The following is a 27,425-nucleotide window of genomic DNA, read 5'->3' as shown; positions in this document are numbered from 1 at the left end:
CAATTGTGTGCCGCCCAATGGGATACCCAATCATGGCCGGATGTGATGCAGCCTGAAGATAAACTTTTGTTTAAAGTTAATTTGTGGAATTTATTTCCTTAATGCTTTTGAGCCAATCAGTTGTGTTGTGACAAGGTTGGGGGGGTATACAGAAGATAGCCCTATTTGGTAAAAGACCAAGTCCATATTATGGCAAGAACAGCTCAAATTAGCACAGAGAAATTACAGTCCATCATTACTTTAATACATGAAAGTCAGTCAATACGGAACATTTCAAGAACTTTTGAAGTTCCTTCAAGAGCAGTCTCAAAAAACATCAAGCACTATGATGAAACTGTCTCTCATGAGGACCGCCACAGGAAAGGAAGACCCAGAGTCACCTCTGCTGCAGAGGATAAGTTTGTTAGAGTTACCAGCCTCAGAAATTGCAGCCTAAATATATGCTTCACAGAGTTCAAGTAACAGACACATCTCAACATCAACTGTTCAGAGGAGACTGCCTGAATGAGGCCTTCATGGTCTAATTGCTGCCAAGAAACTACTACTAAAGGACACCAATAATAAGAAGAGACTTGCTTGGGCCAAGAAACATGAGCAATGGACATTAGACCGGTGGAAAGCTCTCCTCTGGTCCGCATGTGAATTCCCACTGAAGCATGGAGGAGGAGGTGTTGGGGTGCTTTGCTGGTGACACTGTCAGTGATTTAGAATTCAAGGCAGACTTAACCAGCATGGCTACCACAGCATTCTGCAGCTATACGCCATCCTATCTGGTTTGCGCTTCATGGGACTATCATTTGTTGTTCAACAAGACAATGACAAAACTCACCTTCAAGCTGTGGAAGAGCTATTTGACAAAGAAGGAGAGTGATGGAGTTCTGCATCAGATAACCTGGCCTACACAATCACCTGACCTTAACCCAATTGAGATGGTTTAGGATGAGTTGGACCACAGTGAAAGAAAAGCGTCCAACAAGTGCTCAGCATATGTGGGAACTCCTTCAAGACTTTTGAAAAAGCATTCCAGTTGAAGCTGGTTGAGAGAATGCCATGCGTGTGCAAAGCTGTCATCAAGGCAAAGGATGGCTACTTTAAAAAGTCTCACTATTATCATTGGTTACACTAATTGCAGTGTGTCTACGTAATCTGGTTCAATAATTCATGACATTACCCTGAGGAGTGCACAGTGATGCTGAAACGTTGGTAAATACACATTAAATTGCTGGGAGATTATACATGTAGTGTGCGACTATTTTGATAGTTTATATTTTATTTGTCGTTAGTCAGCACCTCCACACAAACTATTATTCTGGGTCCAGCGCATGTTTTTTTTTATATACCTACTTTAAAAATCTAAAATATATTTTGAGTTGTTTAACACTTTTCTACATGATTCCATTATTCCATAGTTTTGATGATTTCAGTATTTTTCTAAATGGACAAAATACGAAAAAATGAAGGACTTGAATGAATGAGTATGTTAGGTATGTCCAAACTTTTGACTGATACTGTATGAGGTATTAACTGTCACATACTACTGAATATCAACTATGACGCTGTCGATTTTTACAACATCACAATTGAATATGAAATAGTAAAGCAAATTATACAAATGTATAATTTGCTTTACTATTTCATAAACTTTTCCAAAAACTTTTTGGAAAGGGTGATAAAATGTCGCGATATGCGCAATGTCCTTCTCTGCTCTTTGTGGTTGTCTCAACCAATAAAATCACGCTCTGGGTTCCTGCTTCTAGCTTCCATTACACTACGACACGCACCACCAGTTAGTAAGCGGTGTCGGTTTAAAGGCTTTAGACCACCTTACTATAGTGCCATGAACATAAGCAAAAAATAATTTACAGTAATATAATATATCAACTGTATCTTTAAGGTTCATTCATTTGGAAATTGACAAAATAAGAAAAGACGAGCGAAACCTAAGGGACGTCGACAACCCGGCAAACAAAGAGATCCCTTCTCGACGACAACATTTTTCCTCAATATTCTTTAGTTATGAGTCATGTGGCCGTCGAAAATTTACACGGTCTAGAACAGCAGGTGAGTTTTCTGTATTTTTATTTGTGTTCATTTCTATAACACGTAGAACGAGTCTGAAAATGCAGTCGTGGATACCAAGCTAGCTGGTTAGCTTTGCTCGCTAGCTACGTTAGATGTAACTGCGTGTGTTGTCTAATCTCTGGGTAAAATGGAGGCCGGTGGGTGATAATGGTTGGTGACGATGGCGGTGCTTCACGTTCAACAATTCAGTATTTCTCACAATTGGATTGATCCTTAACTATACCTCAAAGACATGCAATCTAAACCCTATGTTCAATGTTGGTGACTCACTTTATCTTGCTTTTATTCACTTGAGTTGATTGTTAGCCTGCTTGCTAGTTTGGCCTCTAGTTAGCGTTAGGTACGCTAACATGAAAGCTAGCTGGCTACATTTTCTTCTGCGTCACTGTGTCATTGTTTTAATCCCGAATGAACAAAACGTGTTTATACTTTGCACAGTTCCTGGCTAGCAACGACTGCATTGTTTGGTTTTGTGTTGTGCTATAGATTTTGTTGCCATGTTAAATAACCTGTCATTGTTAAGTCATCCAGTTGTTTTTGTTACCTGTAATGTTAGTCCAACCGACAGTATCCAGGAAAACACCCATTCATTTGGTATGGAAGCATTATAAATTGAGTCTTGCTGTAACTGCATTTGCAAATGCAACATTTGTCTGTTAAATATGGTCAAACGTGGAAGATGAAACCTAACATAATTAGTAAGCTGTCATGTCATTTTCTGATAGTCAGCAGATGCTTATTTGACATGTGCTTGGAAGTGTGAAAGGATGTTGGGTTGGTGGGTCCAATTTATTTTGACAACGGAAATAAGACCCCCTTTGAGCCATGTTGGTCACGCTCCTTGATAACCTGCATTTGTCTGTTAAAGCAAAGGACTCGAGGGGAAGAACTTCGGTAGCCGTATATACATTTGAGCAGAGAATAATCCAGTCCAGCTCTGTAACGTTAATTGGAGTGTTTTGTAAGGGTGTTAGGCAACGAAAGCTATGGTTCTGGTGTTACACTTCGTATTCCATGTTATAGAGAAGCTTCTCATGAACACACAATACTTTATTTCCTGATGATAGGATTTACCATTGCTGATATCAAATGTTCAAGTGATCTAAAAGGTCGCGACAGGTCACTGTCAATCCCTAGTCATTGAAGGCACCAAATCAAGTTTCTGAATTCTTAAATGAAACACATATTGTCCAATATTTCAAGACATGGTGGTCATACTATTAGGACATTTTCGGGTCTGATGTAGAACAGAGATTATTCAAATAAAATAAATGATTAATTTAAAATGCTATGTTATGCAAATTAGGTACTTCATATGCAAACCAGGCAGTACAGAATACATCATTACTGTAATTTACACCTACACACAGTCTAATGGCGTCTGCATTGCTTCCCATCCGCAATAATTTGGAACAGTTTGTACAATTATTATAACATTGTTACGTTTTTTGTTCAGTTTTTTTTTCATAGGCAGTTCACACCCCATGGTCTGAATGGTCAGCAGTATGGATTCTTCAATGAAGTGTGTTGACATTCCAACGAGTAATATTTTTCACTTTAAAAATAATGCACCAATCTTTGTTTAAAAAAAAAATAAAAAAACGTGTTTGGCAACAACCTCAATGATTTACAGATTTCTTAAGTATTTTGACCAAGTGGCTACGGTGTCTGAAGATGGACAAAAAGTACTATTGCATCTTTTTTCTATTTTTTCAAGCAGCCTTTTAAGGGAGTATACGAGCACACTCATTCGGTTTGCGACGCATGCCGAAGGCTTAAGACACTTCTCAGCATCCGCACACACACCACACACTTCTCATGAAGTCTGTACTGTAATACAGAAAGCTACTGGTCGAATAACGTACACTACATGGCCAAAAGTATGTGGACACATGCTCGTCGAACATCTCATTTCAAAATCATAGGCATTAATGTGGAGTTGGCCCCCCCTTCGCTGCTACAACAGCCTCTACTCTTCTGGGAAGGCCTTCCACTAGATTTCAGAACATAGCTGCAGGGACTTGCTGCCATTCAGCCACAAGCATTAATGAGGCCGGGTACTGATGGTGGGTGATTAGGCCTGGATTGCAGTCGGCGTTCCAATTCATTACAAAGGTATTCGATGGGGTTGAGGTCAGGGCTCTTTGCAGGCCAGTCAAGTTCTTCCACAACGTTCGCCACAAACCATTGATGTATGGGCCTCGCTTTGTGCACGGGGGCATTGTCATGCTGAAACAGGAAAGGGCTTTCCCCAAACTGTTGCCACAAAGGTGGAAGCACAGAATCATCTAGAATGTCATTGCATGCTGTAGCGTTAAGATCTCCCTTCACTAGAAATAAGGGGCCTATCCCAAACAGTTAACAGCCCCAGACCATTATTCCTCCTCCACCAAATCTTTACAGTTGGCACTACGCAAACCCAGATTTGTCCATCGGACTGCCAGATGGTGAAACATGATTCATCAAACCAAAGCACGTGTTTCCACTGCTCCAGAGTCCAAAGGAGGCAAGCGCTACACCACTCCAGCCAATGCGTTGTGCATGGGGATCTTAGGATTGTGTGTGGCTGATCGGCCATGGAAACCCTTTTCATGAAGCTCCCGACGAACAGGTCTTGTGCTGATGCTTCCAGAGGCAGTTTGGAACTCTGTAGTGAGTGTTGCAACCGAGAACAGATTTGTACGTGCTTCAGCAGTCCCGTTCTGTTAACCAAATGACTTGACAGAAAGGTGGCATCTTATGACAGTGCCTCGTTGAAAGTCGTTGATCTCTTCGGTGAGGCCATTCTACTGCCAATGTGTTTGTCTATGGAGATTGCATGGCTGTGTGCTCGATTTTATACACCTGTCAGCAACGGGTGTGGCTGAAATCCACTAATTTGAAAGGGTGTCCACGTACTTTTGTATTATAGTGTTTCATAAAGTACAGTATTGGGGTTTTTGGACATTAGGTAACAGCTGATACTTTGTTTAAAAAATGCTATATGTTTTATTCTTTTAGTGATAAAAGATTTGTTTACAGCATTTCTAACATTTTTAAAACTTTTTTTATACCTTGGTCCATTATTTCTCCCACACCGAACACTCTAGTTTTGGGTCTGTATTCCTGTAGCCCAGGGCTGCCCAACTTTCTTCCTGGAGATCTACTGTCCTGTAGGTTTTCAGTCCAACCAAAATTTAGCATATCTGATTCAGCTAGTTAATAAGGTCTTGTTGAGCAGCTAAATGGTAGAATCAGGTGTGTTAAATTAGAGTTGGACGGTAGATCTCCAGGAAGAGGGTTGTGCAGCCCTGATCTAGCCTATTGGCAGTTTTGAGTGTCTGCCTTGTAAGAAAGTATCTTTTGTTGCTTGCAAAGGTACACCCACAGACTGCTCTGCAAAATGTACAATTGAAACTTACTGTATGGATTGTGGTGGTGGGGGGCAACGACACTAGACAGGGGAGTTCCCTGCTTCACATATGTATAATGGGGGAAGCACTGTAGTATAAGGGATATTCATGTCTTTCTGCTTTCTGGAGATCAACAGTTTGTCACACTTTATTTGGATAGTGTGACCATCTGTTGATAAGCAACTGCCGGCGTAGGTTAGGGAAAGGGTTGGGATAAGTATTAGGGTTAGTAGATTGGTAGTTGAAATGTTACTGTAGAGCATCTATAGATAATGTTACCCAGTTTGTCACCCTTTGTCTTGAAGCTTACTGTCCTATGCATGTTTAGAATGACATTTATCCGTAACAGTGTTTACAGTAGTACTTAAATATACGTTTAATTTTCTATTTCAGCTTGCTGTCCTAGGCTTGAACAATGCTGACGGGCAGGGCGGAGGCACTGGCAGTAAGTGATCTCTACTCTTTGAGCCAAAGGACATCTAGCTTGTGTTATGGTGATCCTTTTCTTTTATGATCACTTGGTCTGAAGCAGCCCTCACTTATCCTTTCCTTCAGGGCCTTTGGGTGGTTCAAGGACTGAATATAACCCCCCCCCCCCCCCAGGTTGCCTTTTTAATACATAGTTCATACCCCAAAGTCAAAAACTTGTCAGATGTTTTCAGACCTTAGAAGTGGTCTGAAGTTGAGCTGAGTTAGTGTTCTGCAGGAATCTGCAGATAAATTACTGGTACCGTCTAATCACGGGCCCACAAAACATCCCAGTCTTGACATCACTGGCCTTTGTGGGAAAGAGACTAGAGTTTGGAGCTTTAAACTATTGGGACTGACACACCTAAATGAACCTAGTAATACTGATGGAAATGTGAAAGATGCCATCAAGTGATTTTATTTTCACTTGTTTATTTTTAGCCAAATCATGCTCTTATCATTTATGAAATAGCATAAACTCCATTAAGTTTTCAGTTTCCTTAGTTGGGGTACAAGACAGATTACATTTTTTATTTTATTATTTGTTTAATCAAACAGGCCAGAGGCTACTTAATACCTATTAAATTAAAGGGATTGAGACATCCCTAGAATAAGACTAGGAACCCATTAGACCTGTGACGTGTTTGTCCGTTTGTGTACAGTACTGCCCTTGTGTTCACAAGTCTGTCTCTCTAGGGACCTGTTACATTCCACCTCATTTACGGAACCAAGAGGCTTCCAAAAATGGTAAGTGTCGTCCCCCCATCAACACTACCACCTCTATGAGGTATGCCAGTTGGACACCGTAAAAATGCCCTGGCCCCCTAGTGGTCAAGAATGCCATAATGCATTGTGGTGGACCATAATAAACATTTCACTAAATTGATTGAGCAAACAACAATGCTGTTGAATTCCCTCAACTACAAAGCAGACAATTAGCTTTAGTTTTATCTTGACCATTTATTCTCGCTGGGCTGGGACATGGTCCACTAGAGGGTGACCTGGATGTATTGATTTTCTCCACTAGTTGGAAACAATGGCGTAAAGGTTGCGTTAGAATCCCCCATCTTATATAGCCAGCTGCTTGTTTTTATTTCGTCCCAGAAGTCACTACAGGAAGACACACACAACCGTGCATATCCAGTGTTCTGGAGTCCATTTTGTGACAGCATCTGGGAACTGCGTTGACAAACCATCAACCACTCCATTTCCCTGCTCTTACTGACCAACATTCGCAGTACATCGGCAGCATGTTTTCATCATGAAGCCCCCCCCCCCCCCCCCCCCATTACGTTTTTTTTTGCAGCAGATGCTTTCTCTAGACTGAGCGCTTTGTCTATGGCACCAGGAAGCAGTAATTCCATTTACAGTCCTCTCTTTGGCTGAGGAAAGCTCTGGCGTTTTTTATTGTAAATGTTATCTTTATTTTATTCTGCATGTTTTAATTAAATTGCCTACCAGAACAGTGGTCTCAATCAATTCGATTAGAAAACAAGGCCACGTGCATTTAGACAAGGAGACTGGAGGCTCTCAAATGACATCTTCAAAACCACATTCCCATGGGTGAAATGAAGACATGACTGGCTTTTTCCTGCATTAAGGGTGTTGGCATCCTCTCACATGCTTACATTTTGTTCAAACACAAAACAGCCTCCGTTAGTTATGTCATTCCAACATACTGCTTAATTGCAAGGTTCCATTTTATTTGTGTGGAATTTGAAGTGGTAGGTTTTTAGCCAATTAATGCTGCTTGCATAACAAATGTTCCTTAATCAGGACCCAAGTTAACGAGCCAAATTATTGACTTGTGTAGACTGTTTTATTGTGTGGATTGCACATTGTTTACTGGGAAAATAAGCCAGGTCCTTTTTAATTGAAGTATTTCCCTTTTCAGAGGCATCCATGAGGTAACAAGTGGTGGGTGTCTGGGATGTGAAAGTCAAAGGAACCAAGAAGGGCGTGGTTCCATTGTGCCCCTAACTCCTACTAGCTCTAAAGGACCTCAACACATTTCTTACAGCCATCCAGGTTGTTCTAATCTGTTAACATAGAAAGGCTAAGGGGAAGTAGCTAGAGGCTGAAATGGAACTAGGCCTACTTGGTCCAAATGTCTCTTCCTATAGGGTCCATTACTGCCTACCACCATTGTGCCCTTGAGTAAGGCACTACCTCTAAGTGCTCTAGGGGTACTGCTCTGCCGCTGCCCCTGTGTTGCTCCCAGCCTGTGGTGTCTGTGAGATTGGGTACTGTGACAGCAACAACTAAAGAATATCTGTGCAAATGGACCAATAAACAAAGTATTGTATTGACTGCGTGTGAGGAGGAAACCCTCTTGTACATTGGGAATCACCATGTCTCCCCTCTATTTCCTTTCTGTTTTTACCCAAGATATGCCTGGCGGTTGGGACGGCGGACGCAGCAACGGCTTCGTGCAGAATGGTTACCACGACAACCGCATGAATGGGGGCAACCGGTACAACAGTGGCCCGCCTCGCATGGAGAGGGGCAGGGGGGGTGGAGGTTTCCGTGGCGGCAGGGGCGGGTCCTACAACCCGGTACAGCCTATGCAGAATGTCGGCATGTTTGGAGTCTACGACAACAAAGATGGTGGCGGCTGGAACACGACTAAAGATGCCTACACCAGCTTCGGCGCGCGTCCTGATAGGGGGAAGTCTGCTTTTTTCAACAACGGCGGGAGTGTGCCCCGAGGAAGGTGAGAACTAGAGAATTCACTCCCAAGCCCTTAGCCAACAGTTTTCAGGTTCCTCAAGAGTCCAGGGCTGTACCATGAGACAACTCATTAGCAAGCTAGCCCTTCCTGACCCCTGTGGTTATGTTATGCTTGACAGTTACCAGCGTGGAGGGTTTGGAGGCAGTGGAAACAGCCGCTGGGTGGAGGAGTCCAGGGATGACGAGGACTGGTCCAAACCCACTCAGGCCAATGAGCGCCTGGAACAGTGAGTAGTAACCTAACCTACCCCCCTTTCTGCATACTAATGGTATTTCAATAATGAGGAGTTAACAATGTCATTTTACAAATCATCACTATCCGCTGTCCCTGTCCTTTATCAATATCCCCTCTAGTTAAAATGGTCAAGTAGACCTTTCTGTCACTTTCCTGACCTTCTGTGTTTCTGCTTCTCCCCAGGGAGCTGTTCGCTGGTGGCAACACAGGGATTAACTTTGACAATTACGATGACATTCCTGTTGAGGCCACTGGCCAAAACTGCCCCCATCACATTGACAGCGTGAGTCCCCAAGTATTCTAGCCAAATAACCCTGTCTCAGATCCAGTAGCCCTCATGTCCTATTAGTCAGCATTTTGTTAGTATTCTTCAAAACCAGAAGTGTTTCCCATGGGCTCTACTGAGCAGCTTGTGTGGTGCTGTTGATCCCCCTGCCCATATCCTCCCCTTTCCCCCTGAAACAGAGTTGCGTGAAAGCTGTTTGGTGCTCATTTGAGTGACTGGTTCGTCTTCGTATTTCAGTTCCAAGACGTAGAGATGGGAGAGATCATAATGAGTAACATCGCCCTGACCCGCTACACTCGGCCCACTCCGGTCCAGAAGTACGCCATTCCAATTATCAAGAACAAGAGGGACCTGATGGCCTGTGCCCAGACAGGTTAGAACCAGACCAAACTACAACCACTCCAAATTGGATTGGTCTGGAGAGCGACATGCAGATATGACTTACGACAACTGTATTGTACTGTAGTTGATTTAAGTATAGGTATATGACTAATATTTTTACTATTTATTTATTTTACTAGGCAAGTCAGTTAAGAACAAATTCTTATTTTCAATTATGGCCTAGGAACAGTGGGTTAACTGCCCGTTCAGGGGCAGAACGACAGATTTTGTACCTTGTCAGCTCGGGGATTTGAACTTGCAACCTTTCGGTTACTAGTCCAACGCTCTAACCACTAGGCTACACTGCTGTGGTCTCTCAGGTTCCGGTAAGACTGCCGCATTCCTGTTGCCTGTACTGAGTCAGATCTACACTGAAGGCCCAGGAGAAGCCCTCGCTGCCCAGAAGTCTGGAGGACAGGACAACGGAAAGTATGGTCGCCGTAAGCAGTACCCCCTCGCTCTGGTTCTGGCTCCCACCAGAGAACTGGCCCTGCAGATCTATGAAGAGGCCAGAAAGGTAAGCAACTGCCCCCCCCTCTCACCTGGGATGTTATTTGCAGGTGTAGCAAAATGCTTGACACATCCACACAATGTGACCACACACACAGAGGACAGACATCCCATCAGCATCAATACCAGCTAGGTCGGTAGCGGTCTGCCAGTGGGCCTCTGTCTCTTTGTCTCTGTTTTTGTGTTGACGGCCAACCAGCCAAGGTTGGTATTAGGGAACTGCAGTGAAACACGCAATCATTGTTTGTGCTCTCCTTTCTCTCTCCTCTCTTGTCCCTTTCCCTGCCTTCTCTCTGTACCCTGTATTCACCCTCTCCCTTCTCTCGCTCTCTGTACCCTGTATTCACCCTCTTCCACCCCTCTCTCCTGCTGTAGTTTGCATACCGGTCCCGTGTGCGTCCTTGTGTGGTGTACGGAGGGGCTGACATTGGCCAGCAGATCAGAGACCTGGAGCGAGGCTGTCACCTGCTGGTGGCTACACCTGGACGCCTGGTGGACATGATGGAGAGGGGCAAGATCGGCCTCGACTACTGCAAGTGAGTAGACTTCCAACATGCTGGACTGCTGGCAGACTGAGCTGTCTGAGATATAACTTCTGGTTCTTGACTTCATTGTTTTTGAAGGGGTGCAGACAAGTTACAATGCCCCAGGACCCAGTCACTTTACCTAGATGAATAACCTAAGCCTTATTCGCATTGGATTAGTTTTACTGGGGGAGATGGGAGTTATCTAATTATGTGAACAAATCACCACATCTGTAATTTAAGTCCTGTCCAAATCTACCATGTCAGTCATTTTTAAGTAGCAGGAGAGTAATAAATCCAGCTGGAAAAACCTATCATTTTTCGACTATCTCCTGGTGCAGCTTATTAGACTATTGATTAGTTGAATTGGCCTGCTGGACAGGAAAGGAATACTACATGCCCATGAGTCTCTGACTGATGGGGATACAGGTCTACAGCCAATCCCTGACCCTGTCTCTGTTAGTTACCTGGTGCTGGATGAGGCTGACCGGATGTTGGACATGGGTTTTGAGCCCCAGATCAGACGCATCGTGGAGCAGGACACCATGCCCCCTAAAGGCATCCGTCAGACCATGATGTTCAGCGCTACCTTCCCCAAGGAGATCCAGGTACTCACACCCACATGGTGTTCAGCTCCCTTTCCTAAAGAGATCATGGTACATGGACAATAATTGTTACTCTCCAGTCCCCACAATTGCTTATGTATTTGTCAAAAGTATTGGGCTTAATGAGGAAAGGTGTTATTTGCCATATGTCCTCTCTATGGTGTATTAACCCACCTTTCCACACACATTTAATAAACTGTCCTCCATGTTGGCTCCACAACAATAACACAAACCCCTCGGTCAGATCCTGGCGCGTGACTTCCTGGAGGAGTACATCTTCCTGGCGGTGGGACGTGTGGGCTCCACCTCCGAGAACATCACCCAGAAGGTGGTGTGGGTGGAGGACGGTGATAAGAGATCCTTCCTCCTGGACTTGCTTAATGCTACAGGTAACTACCTGGACTATACCTGTCACTGGCTCAAACCCCTCTCCTGTCCCTGTCTGTTAGTGTTACTTACTGGAACTTTTACTTGTAGTGCAGGGTTTCTCAAAGCTCATCCTGGGGACTCACTGTGTTCTGGATTTTATTCCAATTGAGCAACAATTGTGTATATACATTGATATGTGGTTGGTAAGGGCATTCAGTTATCTGAAGGAAGCTTTGATTGGTTGAAATTCAGTTGAAATGAAAACCTGTGTGGACAGTGGGTGTTTGAGGACTGGAGTTGAGAAACCCTGTGTTTAAATAGCTCCTCTGTGTCTTATGAATATGTTGACTTGATCAGTTGGGCTCGGTGGAATCTGCAACGGCATTATTTCCCAACATCAGCTAACTAAAATCTAACTAAATCCTGAAGCTAATCATTGTTTGAATATGCGGACATGTCTGATAGGACATCTTCCCAGCAGATTCCACCTGCTCCTAACACTAGGCTAGTTCCTGATTTTAAAGCTTGTCAGATGTAAGCTATAGATCTTAGGAGATGGGTAACCATTCAGCTGGGATGGTCTAGTATTGATTGCATTAGGTATTCTGTTCTTTCAGATGGTCATAAGCCTGGGTTGTGTTCAGTGGGCAGTTTGCGTGTTGAACGTGACCCAGTGTTGGTAATGTCATAGGGTGAGATGAAGACTTGTACTCTAGCTTAGGCATGTTGGCTATCATAAACTTACCCTGCCTAGTATCCCCAACCCCCCCCAGTTACTCCTATGCAGAGCCATGTACACAGAGTTCAGGAAACCATCCTCCATGTTGGCACCAAATGTTCCTCAACAATAACATTCTAATAATGAGGTTGTATTGGAACTTGTTGGTACCATTAATGGCGGCCATTGGGTTTTCTGAACTCTGTTGGCTAACATCCCCCTTTTTAATGTCACTTATGAACTGTTGAAACTGCAATGAGTTTATCATCGGGTTTGGTTTTATCCAAAGTCATTCCGAGCGAAGTTCAGGACAATGCAGGTGAAAACATAGAAAAACCTGGTAAGTAGGAATTTATTATTACTAAAGTGGATGTAGAAGCTTGTATCTCATTTCATATTTCAGTTTATTGATTTATTGCTTGGCCTGTATTGGTTACCCATATTAGTCATCCATTTGTGTCCAGACGAGAAGGTCCCGTTGGTTCGGATCAGCCGTCTAGTGTGGTTGTCATTGTGAGGTCATTAGCTGTTTTGAAGGGTGTTGTCTCCTTTGTGTGTGTGGGGGGGGTTGATTTGGGAATCTGACTGTTGATTGGCTTTGCCCACACCCTGCTTGCTATTGCAATCATATGCCATTTCCTACACGTATGCTTTTGTTATGATGGCCATGGCAGCTTGCAAAACGTTCACTGCAGGTAGAAAAATCAATAACACGATCCCCTATTCTACCAGATGGAGAAACATGTTCAAACATATCTCATCTGAATGGGCTGTAACATTTTGAAGAAGCCCTCTGGTCATCATGCATCACGACTCACTGTAGAGTAGCCCGACACAGCTTTAGATATGCAGCTTTTCTTTGCCAGAGCCTACATCTCTTAGCAACACTGGATGTTTCTCCTCTCTCTAAACACCCGTGGTGATTCAGCCCCCTCCTTTCCTCTCAGATCCACAACCACAGGGGGTAGTGGGTAGATGCTGTTTCCATACCTGTAATGTCTCCCCTGGGGCTCGTTTAGGAGGGTTCTGAGCAAGCACTGAACGTTGCAGATAGAAATGCCATGAATAGACCTGACGCTAACCCTCCCATGTCGGAAACCGTTTGTTATACAGAATCTATTTCTATCTGAACATTTTTAAGCAGTGACTCACCGGTCATCCTTCTCCTCCCCAGGTAAGAACTCTCTGACGCTGGTGTTTGTGGAAACTAAGAAGGGAGCGGATGCCCTGGAGGACTTCCTGTACCGCGAGGGTTACGCCTGCACCAGTATCCATGGCGACCGCTCCCAGAGGGACCGAGAGGAGGCTCTGCACCAGTTCCGCTCGGGACGCTGCCCCATCCTGGTCGCCACGGCGGTGAGTCTGCAAGCTGACATTTTGGTTTGAATTCTACAGCTCTGTTACAGGTCAAATATATTGGTTGACAAAAGATAAAGCGAAACACACTAGATCTTTGGCCTCATACTGTTCAAGGCCTGGTCTTTGTTTTGCAATATGGTTGCATGTTGGTCATTTAAAAAGGGAGCTAACATGCTTCTGTTCAAACAAAAGGCCAATAGTTGTATTCTGTCTCGTGTACCAGGTGGCTGCCCGTGGCCTGGACATCTCCAATGTCAAGCACGTCATCAACTTTGACCTGCCCAGCGATATAGAGGAGTACGTCCACCGTATTGGCCGTACTGGACGTGTGGGCAACCTGGGTAAGCCTCTACAACATTCAAGAACTCGCCACTCAGCGACACGTAATGCACATTTTTTTTATTTAGACAACTATTTGACTGTAACATGGTGAACCCTCTCCTCTCCCAGGTCTGGCCACGTCCTTCTTCAACGATAAGAACGGCAACATCACCAAGGACCTTCTGGACATCCTAGTGGAGGCCAAACAGGAAGTACCCTCCTGGCTGGAGAGCCTGGCCTATGAACACCAGCACAAGAGCAACACCCGCGGACGCTCCAAGAGGTACACACACGCTTACATACAGTCCTACATAAAGGAGCAGAAGTACAAGGGTTTAAAGACGTTTCACTCTCTTAATCACTGACTCATCCTCTTAGGTTCACCTCTGGTGGCTTCGGAGCCAGGGACTACCGTCAGACCAGTGGTGGCGGCAGCACTGGAGGGTTCGGGGGTCGTGGTGGACGCCAGCCCAGTGGGCATGGAGGAAACCGTGGATTTGGTGGCGGCGGTAAATATCCATTAAAACAACAGTAAATATTACTGTTGGTCTGTGTCATAAGAATTGTGGGATAGACCAATTCCAACCATGCTCCAACACAGTCCTTATTCTCCTTCTAACACTGTCCTGATTCCCACCCCACATCACAGGTGGCTTTGGAGGCAACTTCTACAGCAGTGACGGCTATGGAGGAAACTACTCTCATCAGGGGGGAGTGGACTGGTGGGGCAACTAAACATCCCTCTAACCCGATCTCCCTACACCTCCTTCCTCCTCCCCCCACCATCGCAGTGGGTCGCACCACGCCAAACTCACTGATAAGGAAACCACATGTGTAACCTAAGCCAGACTATATAAACCCTCGTGTAGCTTCCAAACAGACTGCAGTACATTACCAGCTGTGATTCTCTGACCGCTTTTCCAAAAAATGGAGCTGAGAGACGGGGGACCGAGTGGACAGCTGACCAAGAGGAACGCTGGAGCCACTGAGCGATTCCTAAAGAAACATGGCACCGCCAGGCTCTGGAATCATCGTGTGGCCGCCCGTAGTGACTATAGCGTATTTAGGATCTTGGGACTTGCAGTTTTTTTTCTTTCACTACAACTGCTTTTTCTTTCTTTGTAACAAAACAAACTGAGGATCATTTGTTTGTAAATGTACTGTGCCTTTAACAATTAGATTGTTTTATCTGTATTTTCTTTTAAGCGTCATAACTGGCTAAAACCTGGCCAACAAGAACTAAATTATATTTTTTGTTTTGGGGTTTAAATGTGGTTTTGTTATTTTATTCGGAAAGAAAACAAAATAAGCTTGAACTAAATATCAAACCTTGGCAAACACTGAGATGACATGACTTTTGAGTGAGTCATTTGTCCATTTGAGATTCAAATTTGTCACAGGGTGATTTGATGGCTCAAACTAGCTTCGACCGCATGTTGCAGCCATCCTATGAGAATTCCACTATAGGTTTTCAAACCCTTGCGTGACAAGTGCACTTCAAGGAAAAAAGGAGTTCAAAATATTTTTCGCTCACTCTATCCTGGAGAGGAATATGGTAGTCTTCACTAAATGAGCCATTCCAGTTGTACAATTTTAAAATTGAATATTTAAATGGTATGTCCATACATACAAGCTATTTGAGCAAGTCGATGCTCAAAAGTTCAGTTCCCCACTAACAAATTGACTTGGCATTGTGGCACCTAGTGAAGCAACTTCTAGCTGCCTGGTGGGTGAATTTAGTTTTTGATTGAGCTTTATTACTTAAACATTTTGAAGGATGGAAATTGACAAATATCCATCCTTCTGAGAGAATGTTTCTTAAACTGGTCAATTCTAAAACGGCGCTTGCCATATAGAAAGTGAAGTTCGAATAGTTGCCCTAGGACCACACAGTAACCTGGGTGGCTTTGCTTTTTGTCAAGGCCATCCTGGGATGAAATACGCATGCAAGTGTTGTTGTTTTTTGGTCAAGGAGTTTAAAAAAAAAAATGCAAAAGGAAATTCTGCAGCAGGCTTTTATTTCATTACAAAATGTCGTTCTCTTACACCTTTAATTTAGTTCTCTTTTTCAAGCTGCGTTCGAATCCGAAGGACATTCTCGGGTTAACTGTTTTAAAGACACAAGCTCTTCCTCCTCAGAGAGCGTAGGAAGGTCAGAAGTTACGGGTTAAGGGTCAGCAATGTACAGACGAGCAAACTGAACTGCACACGTAGCAAAGGGTGTTGGGAAGTGCAGTTTATTTACCAGTGCACCATTTTAAGAGGCAATGACGTTTTCCTGTGTATGCTGGCTGGTGAATCTAGCCCACGTGACCCGGCCAAAGACGGGGGTGCTTTATCTATCCTTCATTCTGACACAGAACCGATGCAGCTATTCTTCCCTTTATAGGGTTGGGCCGCCTTGATGTATTATGTAAAACCACTGGCCAGTTTACTACTATAGCTGGCATCCAGGCTTCCTCCGTATATAGGAGGGAGGCCCAACGTTGGCTAGAAAATGGCATTTTAAGTGCAATAGGTATATATTCTCAGTGTGTCTGTCGTGCCTTGACATTTTGAATCAATAAGTGATGTGGTGGTTATGAAGCAGATGCACTGACAGTATTGTGTTAACTTAAGATTGAATGGTGCTACCTAAGTTAGGTCTAGGCCCCTTTGTGATGTTACTTAATGGCCATCAAGTTTTCCCAAAAACATTTTATTGCACATCTAGAGTTTTATATAAATGTCTTGAGAGTGTGTGTCCTTAAAGCTTCTGAATTTTGTGTGTGAGGAGATTGTGAAAAACGCAGCTTGTTTACGAAAGGGGAAGGGTTATCACTATTTAAACCAGGATTTATTTGGGACCAGGGGTTAGTTCAGTAGCAGTCTGAGAATTGAGCTATTTGCACACAGATTACTAGATTCTACTTTTGCTGCTAGTTTGTGTAATTTATTAAGCATTTTTGAGAAATATTTATTTTTATAAGCCTAAAGTGATAGTTTAAGAAACTTGACCAAAAGACAGTACAAAAACACTGGCACTTGAATGTTGAATGTCACCGGTATGCGTGGAAATTTATATTTTTCGGGGTAGTGTGAGCTTTTTAATGTCAGTCATATTGGACTCAAATCAAAATCCACACCTGTTACTTATAGTAGTACTGGCCACATGGCCACACCGTCTAATCAACCTTAACGTTTAATTGGCGAACAAAATTCGAAACAAACAACCAATGCCAAGGTTTGGATAAAAGTGATAACATTTTCTAAAAAATATTGTACCAGTGCAAGAAGTGTCCAGATTCTCTCCAATTCAATTTGCTTTTCCTTGTTTTTTTTCCTCCCCCAGCGAATGTCTGGCACATGGTAATTTTAAGGAAAAAAAACATGTGGTTCTGCTCTGTTGTATTTGCATATTTGGGCCTCCGTGCGTGTTCTGTGGAGTGTGTGGTGAGTCTTACAGTAACATTGGCTGACTGAGTCTGAAAAGTCAAGGTTTGGATGAAACGTATGAATGGAAATGTGAAGCTGCAGAGAGGAGAGGTTGGAGAGCTTTCGGCTGGCCAGACACTCCCCTGAACGCCACTGAGTCGCCCACTAGTTTGTATTTGCTTTATGTACTAGTTTAGAGGCTGTGCACTGCACGAGAAAACACCTGTGCATTTATTGTATGATTTTACCAAAATTAAAAGTTTTGACTTGCAAATACTTAACAAACTTGTATTTTGTCTTTGCATATCCAGAGTTTAATATTCAACATTCAAGCTTGCGCTATAGTTATTTATTGACTATGATAAATATATTACATTTCACCTTCATTAGTAAAACATTTACAAAAATAAGTGTTCCCTTGCACACCCACAGTGATTGAGCTGTTGGTTTGACTAGTGGAGGTCAACAACCCTAATTAAGACTGATTAATTGAACCAGGTCTGGAACAAAAGCCAGCACACCCTGTTGCTCTCCAGGAACCGGGTTGGCGGCCACGAATACAGGAAGAGGATCTATGTGCTTATTGGTCTCTGGTATTGGGCTCAAAGGTAATTGGTTGGTCTTCTGGTTTGAAATCTGGCCAGAAGTCTGGATTCTCTTGGTACCATTTGACTGAAAAACAAATGGAGAGGACACTTTAGAGATTGACCCTTTGTGCTAAACTATATGAAAGTCAATCTAAGGAATCTATAGAGTAATGTGTTCATGTACTGTACCTGTCCTGATACCCTCTGCCCATGACACTGCAGGCTTCCAGCCCAGCCTCCACAGCTTCTCACAGTTCACAGGGTACCTCAGGTCAACCACTGGCCTTGGGTGTGTGAGAGGTTCAACAATGTCAGTGTCTTAGGAGCCAATCACACAGCCTGCCTTTATCACACTGGTTTTCATGGCAAAGACATGCTCAAAGGAAGTCAAGGCTTTGAAAAGTGTTTAGTGGGATCCACTTATACTTCACTCACCGGTCAGGCACAAACTCCAGCCAGTCGTCCAGTTCTGCATCAGGTACATGCCTGACCTGTAACACACACTATTAGCAGATGTCTTTCAGTGGCTCAGTAAAGAGGACGACAGTGTGACCAGACACACACTTCACCCACCATCTTGATAAGTTCTCTGGCTAGTTGAATGATGGATATTTCAAAGTCGGTCCCAATGTTGTAGGTTTCTCCCACCGTCCCCCTCCAGGATGGTGTGGAATGCTTCAATGGCATCATCTACGTACAGGAAGTGGTGAGATTGAGGGCTGGTCCCTTGGATGGTACTGTGGCAAAGAAAGCATGGGATATGTAGGCTTTATTTGAAACAATAACATATGAAGTAAAAGATGCCCACAGTCTGGGATGATGTCAGTGCTCTCAAAGTATTTACCATTTTTTGTTCAGCTGAAGGAAGGACACAAATTTTGGAATGACCTGGGGGTAAAAAACATTTGTTGAGACATCTTAAAAGACCAGACACACAACAGAAATATATAGAACTGTGGTTCACAACCAGGGGTACTTGAGAAGACTCATGAAACCATAGGGTTACTGGTAGAATACACATTAGAGGGTACTTCAGAGGTACTCCGGGCGGAGTAAAATTCAGTTGGTGGTACAGTAACCGAAAAAGGTTGGGAACCACTGATATAGAATATAGATACTATATTGACCTTCTCCAAGTACTGTCTGGGTCCATATACATTATTGCTCCTTGTTATTATAACAGGAAACTGAAAGGAAAAAAACAAATATTAATACAAAAATGTGTACATTCCTCACAGAAAAACTTGGTAATAATTGTGGTATGTCTGTTGACAGTATTTACTACCTTGTGTCTCTCTCTGTAGGACAATATACAAGACACTCAGCAGCTGATTTAAACACAGAGTATGGGTTGTTGGGTCTTCTTGGGCTGGTTTCATCTAATTCCTGCATGGGGGTAAAAGCGACCACATTTAACACCAGGGACCGACAGCACTGCAGACAAAGAACCTTAAGTGGCAAAATAAGTTGAGAAGTGGCACTCTCAACTTGGAGTTCAAATGTAAATGTGGCATACACCTTACAAAAAGTCAGGATATCAGTGAAAATGATATGAGTGGACTGACCTTATACAGACTTTCTCCATACACCTCATCTGTACTAATGTAAATAAACTTCTCCACCTTGGCCTCAAAAGCTGCTTTCAGTAGCACCCTTGTCCCCTCCACGTTCACCATGTGGTATCTGGACGGCCATACAAAGGACGTCTCTGAAAAAGGGGCAAAGAAACATATGGATGAATGTCTTGCTCTATGGGTCACTGAGTGTTGTCAACAATGCCTTTGATTGTTTTGGCATGGTAACAACACAATCTAAACAGTAAAACGTCATTTCTTACCAACATGTGTTTGAGCTGCAAAGTGAAAGACGATATCGATGTTTTCTGTGGCAAACATGTTTTAACAAGCATGGATTGCATATATCCCCCTGTTAAAGAAAAGGGACAAACCATGACACATATTCAAGCTAACAGCCTTTATGAATTTTTAAATATATTTTTTTACAATAAACATAAACAATAGACAAAAAACAATAAACAACTTAATATTCATACATTTCCAAACATTAATCACACCAAACGTACTCAGACCCAAATGTTCCCACCGTAACCACACAATATGTTGCTTGTATCGCTTTTAAGACTCTAACCCATATGACTTCAAATTGTGTTAGACAGATTTTTTCAATATTTAAATAATAAAGCATTTTATTCTTCCATTCTCTTAACGTTGGAGTATCATTATACTGCCAGTATTTAAGTAATAGTTTATTCAATATAATTGTCCAACCCATTCGATATCTGATCACACCCCTATATGCCATGTCTTGAAATATGCAGAAAGACGAATTAAAAGTAAACTTACATTGTACAACTTCTGACAACTAGCTTTCTAACTCCACACAAAACTTTTGGACCATAGCACTCCCAGAAGGCATGAATTATTGAGTCATTGTTAGTTTTACACTTAAGACATTACTCTGCCGTTGTGCTGTAGAATTTGTGAATTTCGTCTCTTGTATTCTATACATTAGTTTATACTGGATTAAGCGTATATTGTCAATAACTGTAATTTTGTTTGTTATGTTCCAACATTCCATCTTGTGCCAATATCAGTTATTTTTAAGTCTTGGTTCCAATAGTTTATATATATATATATATTTTAAGACATTGTTAGTTCAAAAGGCTTTTTTTTGTGCAATGTTTTGTATATATTACCTTTCATATGAGTATCTTTTCTTGACTCAAATAGGATTCCCTCAATATTGCTCAGATGTCCAAAAGCTTTCAGGTCCAAATTTTTAGATAAAAAAATAATATATATATATATATATTTCACCTTTATTTAACCAGGTAGGCAAGTTGAGAACCAGTTCTAATTTACAACTGCGATCTGGCCAAGATAAAGCAAAGCAGTTCGACACATACAACAACACAGTCTATTGTTTGTTTACTCAACACATGGAGTAAACAAGCATACCGTCAATAATACAGTAGAAAAACAAGTCTATATACAGTGTGTGCAAATGAGGTGAGATAAGGGAGGTAAGGCAATAAATAGGCCATGGTGGAAGTAAATACAATATAGCAATTAAACACTGGAATGGTAGATGTGCAGTAGATTAATGTGCAAAGTAGAAATACTGAGGTCCAAAGGAGCAAGATAAATAAATAAATAAATACAGTAGGGGATGAGGTAGTTGTTTGGGCAATTTACAGATGGGCTATGTACAGGTTCAGTGATCTGTGAGTTGCTCTGACAGCTGATGCTTAAAGCTAGTGAGGGAGATAAGTGTCTCCAGTTTCAGTGATTTTTGTAGTTCGTTCCAGTCATTGACAACAGAGAACTGGAAGGAGAAGCGGCCAAAGGAGGAATTGGCTTTTGGGGTGACCAGTGAGATATACCTGCTGGAGCGCGTGCTACGGGTGTGTGCTGCTATGGTGACCAGCAAACTGAGATAAGGCAGGGCTTTACTTAGCAGGGTCTTGTAGATGACCTAGAGCCAGTGGGTTTGGCGACGAGTATGAAGCGAGGGCCAGCCAACGAGAGCGTACAGGTCGCAGTAGTATATGGGGCTGTGGTGACAAAACGGATGGCACTGTGATAGACTGCATCCAATTTGTTGAGTAGAGTGTTTGAGGCTATTTTGTAAATGACATCGCCGAAGTTGAGGATCAGTAGGATGGTCAGTTTCACGAGGGTGTGTTTGGCAGCATGAGCGAAGGATGCTTTGTTGCGAAATAGGAAGCCAATTCTAGATTAAATTTTTGATTGGAGATGTTTGATGTGAGTCTGGAAGGAGAGTTTACAGTCTAACCAGACACCTAGGTATTTGTAGTTGTCCACATATTCTAAGTCAGAAGACATATTCTAAGTCCAGAGTAGTGATGCTGGACGGGCGGGCGGGCGCGGGCAGCGATCGGTTGAAGAGCATGCATTAGTTTTACTTGTATTTAAGAGCAGTTGGAGGCCACGGAAGGAGAGTTGTATGGCATTGAAGCTCGTCTGGAGGGTAGTTAACAGTGTCCAAAGAAGGGCCAGAAGTATATAGAATGGTGTCGTCTGCGTAGAGGTGGATCAGAGACTCACCAGCAGCAAGAGCGACATCATTGATGTATACAGAGAAGGGAGTCGGCCCAAGAATTGAACGCTGTGACACCCCCATAGAGACTGCCAGAGGCCCGGATAACAGACCCTCCGATTTGACACACTGAACTTTATCGGAGAAGTAGTTGGTGAACCAGGCGAGGCAATAATTTGAGAAACCAAGGCTGTTGAGTCTGCCGATAAGGATGTGGTGATTGACAGAGTCAAAAGCCTTAGCCAGGTTGATGAAAACGGCTGCACAGTATTGTTTCTTATCGATGGCGGTTATGATATCATTTAGGACCTTGAGCATGGCTGAGGTGCACCCATGACCAGCTCTGAAACCAGATTGCATAGCGGAGAAGGTACGGTGGGATTCGAAATGGTTGGTAATCTGTTTGTTAACTTGGCTTTAAAAGACCTTAGAAAGGCAGGGTATGATAGATATAGGTCTGTAGCAGTTTGGGTCAAGAGTGTCCCCCCCTTTGAAAAGGGGGTTGACCGCAGCTGCTTTCCAATCTTGGGGAATCTCAGACGACACGAAACAGAGGTTGAACAGGCTAGTAATAGGGGTTGCAACAATTTCGGCAGATCATTTTAGAATGAAGGGTCCAGATTGTCTCGCCCGGCTGATATGTAGGGGTCCAGATTTTGAACCTCTTTCAGAACATCAGCTAACTGGATTTGGGAGAATGAGAAATGGGGAGGCTTGGGCGAGTTGCTGTGGGGGGTGCAGGGCTGTTGACCGGGGTAGGGGTAGCCGGGTGGAAAGCATGGCCAGCCGTAGAAAAATGTAATTTTCATCATAGGTACACTTCAACTAGGACAGTATGATATATGATATTTAATGAATTTATTTGCAAATTATGGTGGAAAATAAGTATTTGGTCAATAACAAAAGTTCATCTCAATACTTTGTTATATACCCTTTGTTGGCAATGACAGAGATCAAACGTTTTCTGTAAGTCTTCACAAGGTTTTCACACACTGTTGCTGGTATTTTGGCCCATTCCTCCATGCAGATCTCCTCTAGAGCAGTGATGTTTTGGGGCTGTTGCTGGTCAACACGGACTTTCAACTCCCTCCAAAGATTTTCTATGGGGTTGAGATCTGGAGACTGGCTAGGCCACTCCAGGACCTTGAAATGCTTCTTACGAAGCCACTCCTTCGTTGCCCGGGCGGTGTGTTTGGGATCATTGTCATGCTGAAAGACCCAGTCACGTTTCATCTTCAATACCCTTGCTGATGGAAGGAGGTTTTCACTCAAAATCTCACGATACATGGCCCCATTCATTCTTTCCTTTACACGGATCAGTCGTCCTGGTCCCTTTGCAGTAAAACAGCCCCAAAGCATGATGTTTCCACTCCCATGCGTCACAGTAGGTATGGTGTTCTTTGGATGCAACAAAGCATGCTTTGTCCTCCAAACACGACGAGTTGGTAGGCTTTGTTACTTTGGTCCCAGCTCTCTGCAGGTCATTCACTAGGTCCCCCCGTGTGGTTCTGGGATTTTTGCTCACCGTTCTTGTGATCATTTTGACCCCACGGGGTGAGATCTTGCATGGAGCCCCAGATCGAGGGAGATTATCAGTGGTCTTGTATGTCTTCCATTTCCTAATAATTGCTCCCACAGTTGATTTTTTCAAACCAAGCTGCTTATCTATTGCAGATTCAGTCTTCCCAGCCTGGTGCAGGTCTACAATTTTGTTTCTGGTGTCCTTTGACAGCTCTTTGGTCTTGGCCATAGTGGAGTTTGGAGTGTGACTGTTTGAGGTTGTGGACAGGTGTCTTTTATACTGATAACAAGTTCAAACAGGTGCCATTAATACAGGTAACGAGTGGAGGACAGAGGAGCCTCTTAAAGAAGAAGTTACAGGTCTGTGAGAGCCAGAAATTTTGCTTGTTTCTAGGTGACCAAATACTTATTTTCCACCATAATTTGCAAATAAATTCATTAAAAATCCTACAATGTGATTTTCTGGAAAATTTTTCTAATTTTGTCTGTCATAGTTGAAGTGGTGGCTGCCTAAATACTTTTTTGCCCCACTGTATCTGTTCCTGGTTCTAAATTTCTTGAATGGGGCATACTTTTAAAACAGACAAGTAAAAAGATTCTGGGGATGAGCATGACAATATCTACCCATTGTTCTTCTTTAGTGTATTTAACAACCCGTTGCAAGTAAAAGCCTTGGGTGGCGAGTTGATACAATTCCAAATCTGGAAAGTTATAAAACACCCTCAGACTTAGGAAGATGTTAAACTATCCTTTTTATTCAGTGGTATTTGCCCACATGAAGTCTGTTATGGCCGAGTATACATTTGTAAATAATGTCTTCATTGGGGTAATTGGTATATAACTGAAAATGCACAGAACAAAAAATGTATGTATGTAAAGTGTTGGTCCCATGCTTCATGAGCTGAAATAAAAGATCAGAGAAATGTTCCATTCCCACAAAAAGCTTTTTTCTCTCAAATGTTGTGCACACATTTGTTTACATCCCTGTTAGAGAGCATTTATCATTTGCCAAGATAATCCACCTGACATGTGTGACATTTTAAGAAGCTGATGGTCATTACACAGGTGCACCTTGTGCTGGAGACAATTAAAGGCCACTCTAATTTGTGCAGTTTTGTCACACAACACAATGCCACAGATGTTGAGGGAGCATGCAATTGGCAGGCTGACTGCAGGACTGTCCACCAGAGCTGTTGCCAGATAATTGAACGTTAATTTCTCTACCCTAAGTCGCCTCCAATGTTATTTTAGAGAATTTGTCAGTACGTCCAACTGGCCTCAACTGCAGACCACATGTATGGAGTCGTGTGGGTAAGTGGTTTACTGATGTCAACATTGTGAACAGAGTGCCCCATGGGTGGCGGTGGGGTTATGGCATGGGCAGGCATAAACTACAAACAACAAACACAATAGCATTTTATTAATGGCAATTTTAATGCACAGAGACACCATGACAAGATCTTGAGGCCCATTGTTGTGCCATTCATCCGCCGCCATCACCTCATATTTCAGTATGATTTGATTTTGATTTGATTTGTACCTTTATTTAACTAGGCAAGTCAGTCAGGAACAAATTCTTATTTATAATAACGGCCTACCCCGGCCAAACCCGGACGACGCTGGGACAATTGTGTGCCGTCCTATGAGACTCCCAATCATGGCCAGATGTGATACAGCCTGGATTTGAACCATGGACTGTAGTAACGAATCAACAGCCTGATCAACTCTTTGTGAAGACGATGTGTCATGCTGCATGAGGCAAATGGTGGTCACACATGATACTGACTGGTTTTCTGATCCACACCCCTACCTTTTTGTAAGGCATCTGTGACCAACAGATGCATATCTGTACTCCCAGTCATGTGAAATCCATAGATTCGGGTCTAATGAATTCATTTCAATTGAATGATTTCCTTACATGAACTCTAACTCAGCAAAATCTTTGAAGTTGTTGCATGTTGCATTCATATTTTTGTTCAGTAAAATATAAAAACTTTGGGAGCCATGCCATTTTAAAGAGGGTTATTCTATCTGTAAGATTTATGGGGAGATTGTTCCATTTAATTAGATCTGCTTTCATGTTATTGAGTAATGGAATAAAGTCCACTTTATATATTTGTTGTTTTTTGTCACTTATTAAGCATCCTAAGTATTTCAGATTTTTTGTGGTCTACAAAGGATTGCTGTAGTTCATGAGTTATTACTTTTCTATTTGCCATTATTGCATTTTTTTCAACGTTAATTTCATATCCTGAGATTTTTGAGTATTCCGAAAATCTTTTGAACAAGGGGGACATTGAGATTAAAATATTAGTCAGGTATATCAGAGGATCGTCAGCAAATTAGTTCATATTCATGCTTATCAATACGGATACCTGTGACATTTGAGTCCTGTCTAATTATTTCAGCAAGCAGTTCAATTGCCAGTGCAAACAGGAGGGGAGAGAGGACATCCCTGTCTTGTGACACTGGCACTCCATGTACAGTGATGTTACATAACAGCAGGACTTGGCAGTTCTCTCACCCTGATAAAGGTGTAGTTCTCATTCTCCTCTACAGACTCCAGGTTCCTGAGATTGGAACAATAGTCCAGCTGTATGGGACCAGGAAAAGTTAGACAGTCACTCCCAGGAAATGATGACAAATTGGAATTCTGCAGTCACATAATGTAGTAGTTAGCGTGTATAAGCTTCACTTCGTTTTTTTTTATTTACATTTTTTATTTTGTTGTCACATACACCAGATATGTGCAGTGAAACGTGCTGTCAAATCAAATCACATTTTATTGGTCACATACACATATTTAGCAGATGTTATTGCGGGTGTAGTGAAATCCTTGTGTTCCTAGCTCCAACAGTGCAGTAATATCTAACAATACACACAAGTCTAAAAAGTAAAAGAATGGTATTAAGAAATATAGAAATATTAGGACAAGCAATGTCGGAGTCCGGAGTATAAATATATATGGACAGCTGGACTACTGTGATTATGGACAGTATATGGATAGAATATGCAGTATATCTGAAGAATACGTAGGATAGAATAGTTTATGTACAGCAATAGTTGAATAGGATGGCCTTAACTAGAATACAGTATATACATATGAAATGGGTAAAACAGTATATAAACATTATTAAAGTGACCAGTGTCAAATGTCTATGTTGCATCTTGGCTGCAAAGGGAACGAGAGGCCCCAGCTTGAACAGGGCTTGAATCTGTTGTTACAGGAAAGCACATTTAGCTCCTACTTACATTGTCAAAGTTGATGATACGCCAATCTGGGTGCCTGTTGACTAGGGAGCAGACAAAATGGGACCCACTGTATTGGGAAAGAGTTACAGATTAAACATGTATAGTATGCAATGAAATCTCATATTTTACATACATTGTAGATTCAACTACTGATTGTCATGATGATGATTTGCTAACTGTTACTTACATGAAACCTGCCCCTCCAGTCACCAGGACCGTTTTGACAAAGTCCATCCTCGCACAACCTGTTGATGTCTCCTCACAACTCTTCTCCTGGATCTTCAGTTTTCATTGAAGCCCGAAGGGACTCTCCTAGTGACATAAATTATGCCCAATTGATCTAGCTAACTAGTTTACCTGTGTTGGAGAGTGTCTTATAGTTGAGCAAACAAGAGATAATCTCATAAACTATATGCGGGAACTGATTTTAAGTGATTGAGGCCATTCTAAAGCGAAGCACATCGACAACACGTTAACGAACAGTTAGATAACATTACTCAGATGTTTGTGTTGTCACTAGTTCATGTCAGAAGCAGCTGATACTGTACAAACCACACCAGCTAAATGTAATGTGCAACTTTTGCGACAGTC

The 27,425-nt window shown here is 42.6% G+C and overlaps 1 protein-coding gene and 1 pseudogene across 3 annotated transcripts; one reads left to right on the top strand and one right to left on the bottom strand.

The window, feature by feature from the left end:
- Positions 1-1,738: 1,738 nt before the first annotated feature.
- On the top strand, positions 1,739-17,679 carry LOC135543355 (ATP-dependent RNA helicase DDX3X-like). Of its 3 annotated transcripts, XM_064970551.1 has the most exons (17): positions 1,739-2,061; positions 5,868-5,919; positions 6,639-6,689; positions 8,331-8,655; positions 8,792-8,899; positions 9,091-9,190; positions 9,431-9,566; positions 9,895-10,091; positions 10,460-10,620; positions 11,072-11,216; positions 11,458-11,602; positions 12,590-12,640; positions 13,475-13,656; positions 13,883-14,000; positions 14,110-14,263; positions 14,359-14,489; positions 14,630-17,679. In XM_064970551.1, the coding sequence occupies exons 1-17, from the start codon at positions 2,017-2,019 to the stop codon at positions 14,713-14,715; spliced, it is 2,187 nt and encodes a 728-aa protein (XP_064826623.1). In that variant the 5' UTR covers positions 1,739-2,016; the 3' UTR covers positions 14,716-17,679. The 3 variants fall into 3 exon arrangements, with proteins under 3 accessions (XP_064826623.1, XP_064826625.1, XP_064826624.1); XM_064970553.1 differs by lacking the exon at positions 6,639-6,689; XM_064970552.1 differs by lacking the exon at positions 12,590-12,640.
- On the bottom strand, positions 15,956-27,425 carry LOC135543356 (dTDP-D-glucose 4,6-dehydratase-like; annotated as a pseudogene).

Source organism: Oncorhynchus masou, chromosome 7, assembly GCF_036934945.1.
Source record: "Oncorhynchus masou masou isolate Uvic2021 chromosome 7, UVic_Omas_1.1, whole genome shotgun sequence".
NCBI classification, from domain to species: Eukaryota; Metazoa; Chordata; class Actinopteri; order Salmoniformes; family Salmonidae; genus Oncorhynchus; species Oncorhynchus masou.
The sequence above is the reverse complement of the archived record's forward strand: the minus strand, read 5'-3'. Positions and strand labels throughout refer to the sequence as shown.

What these genes read in the sequence shown, in the direction of transcription:
- LOC135543355 (XM_064970551.1), top strand. Translation starts at nt 2,017, where the DNA reads ATGAGTCATGTGGCCGTCGAAAATTTACACGGTCTAGAACAGCAG. An exon ending in CCAAGAGGCTTCCAAAAATG is followed by an intron (nt 6,690 to 8,330) that starts GTAAGTGTCGTC and finishes TTTTTACCCAAG; the next exon opens with ATATGCCTGGCGGTTGGGAC. An exon ending in GATGGCCTGTGCCCAGACAG is followed by an intron (nt 9,567 to 9,894) that starts GTTAGAACCAGA and finishes GTGGTCTCTCAG; the next exon opens with GTTCCGGTAAGACTGCCGCA.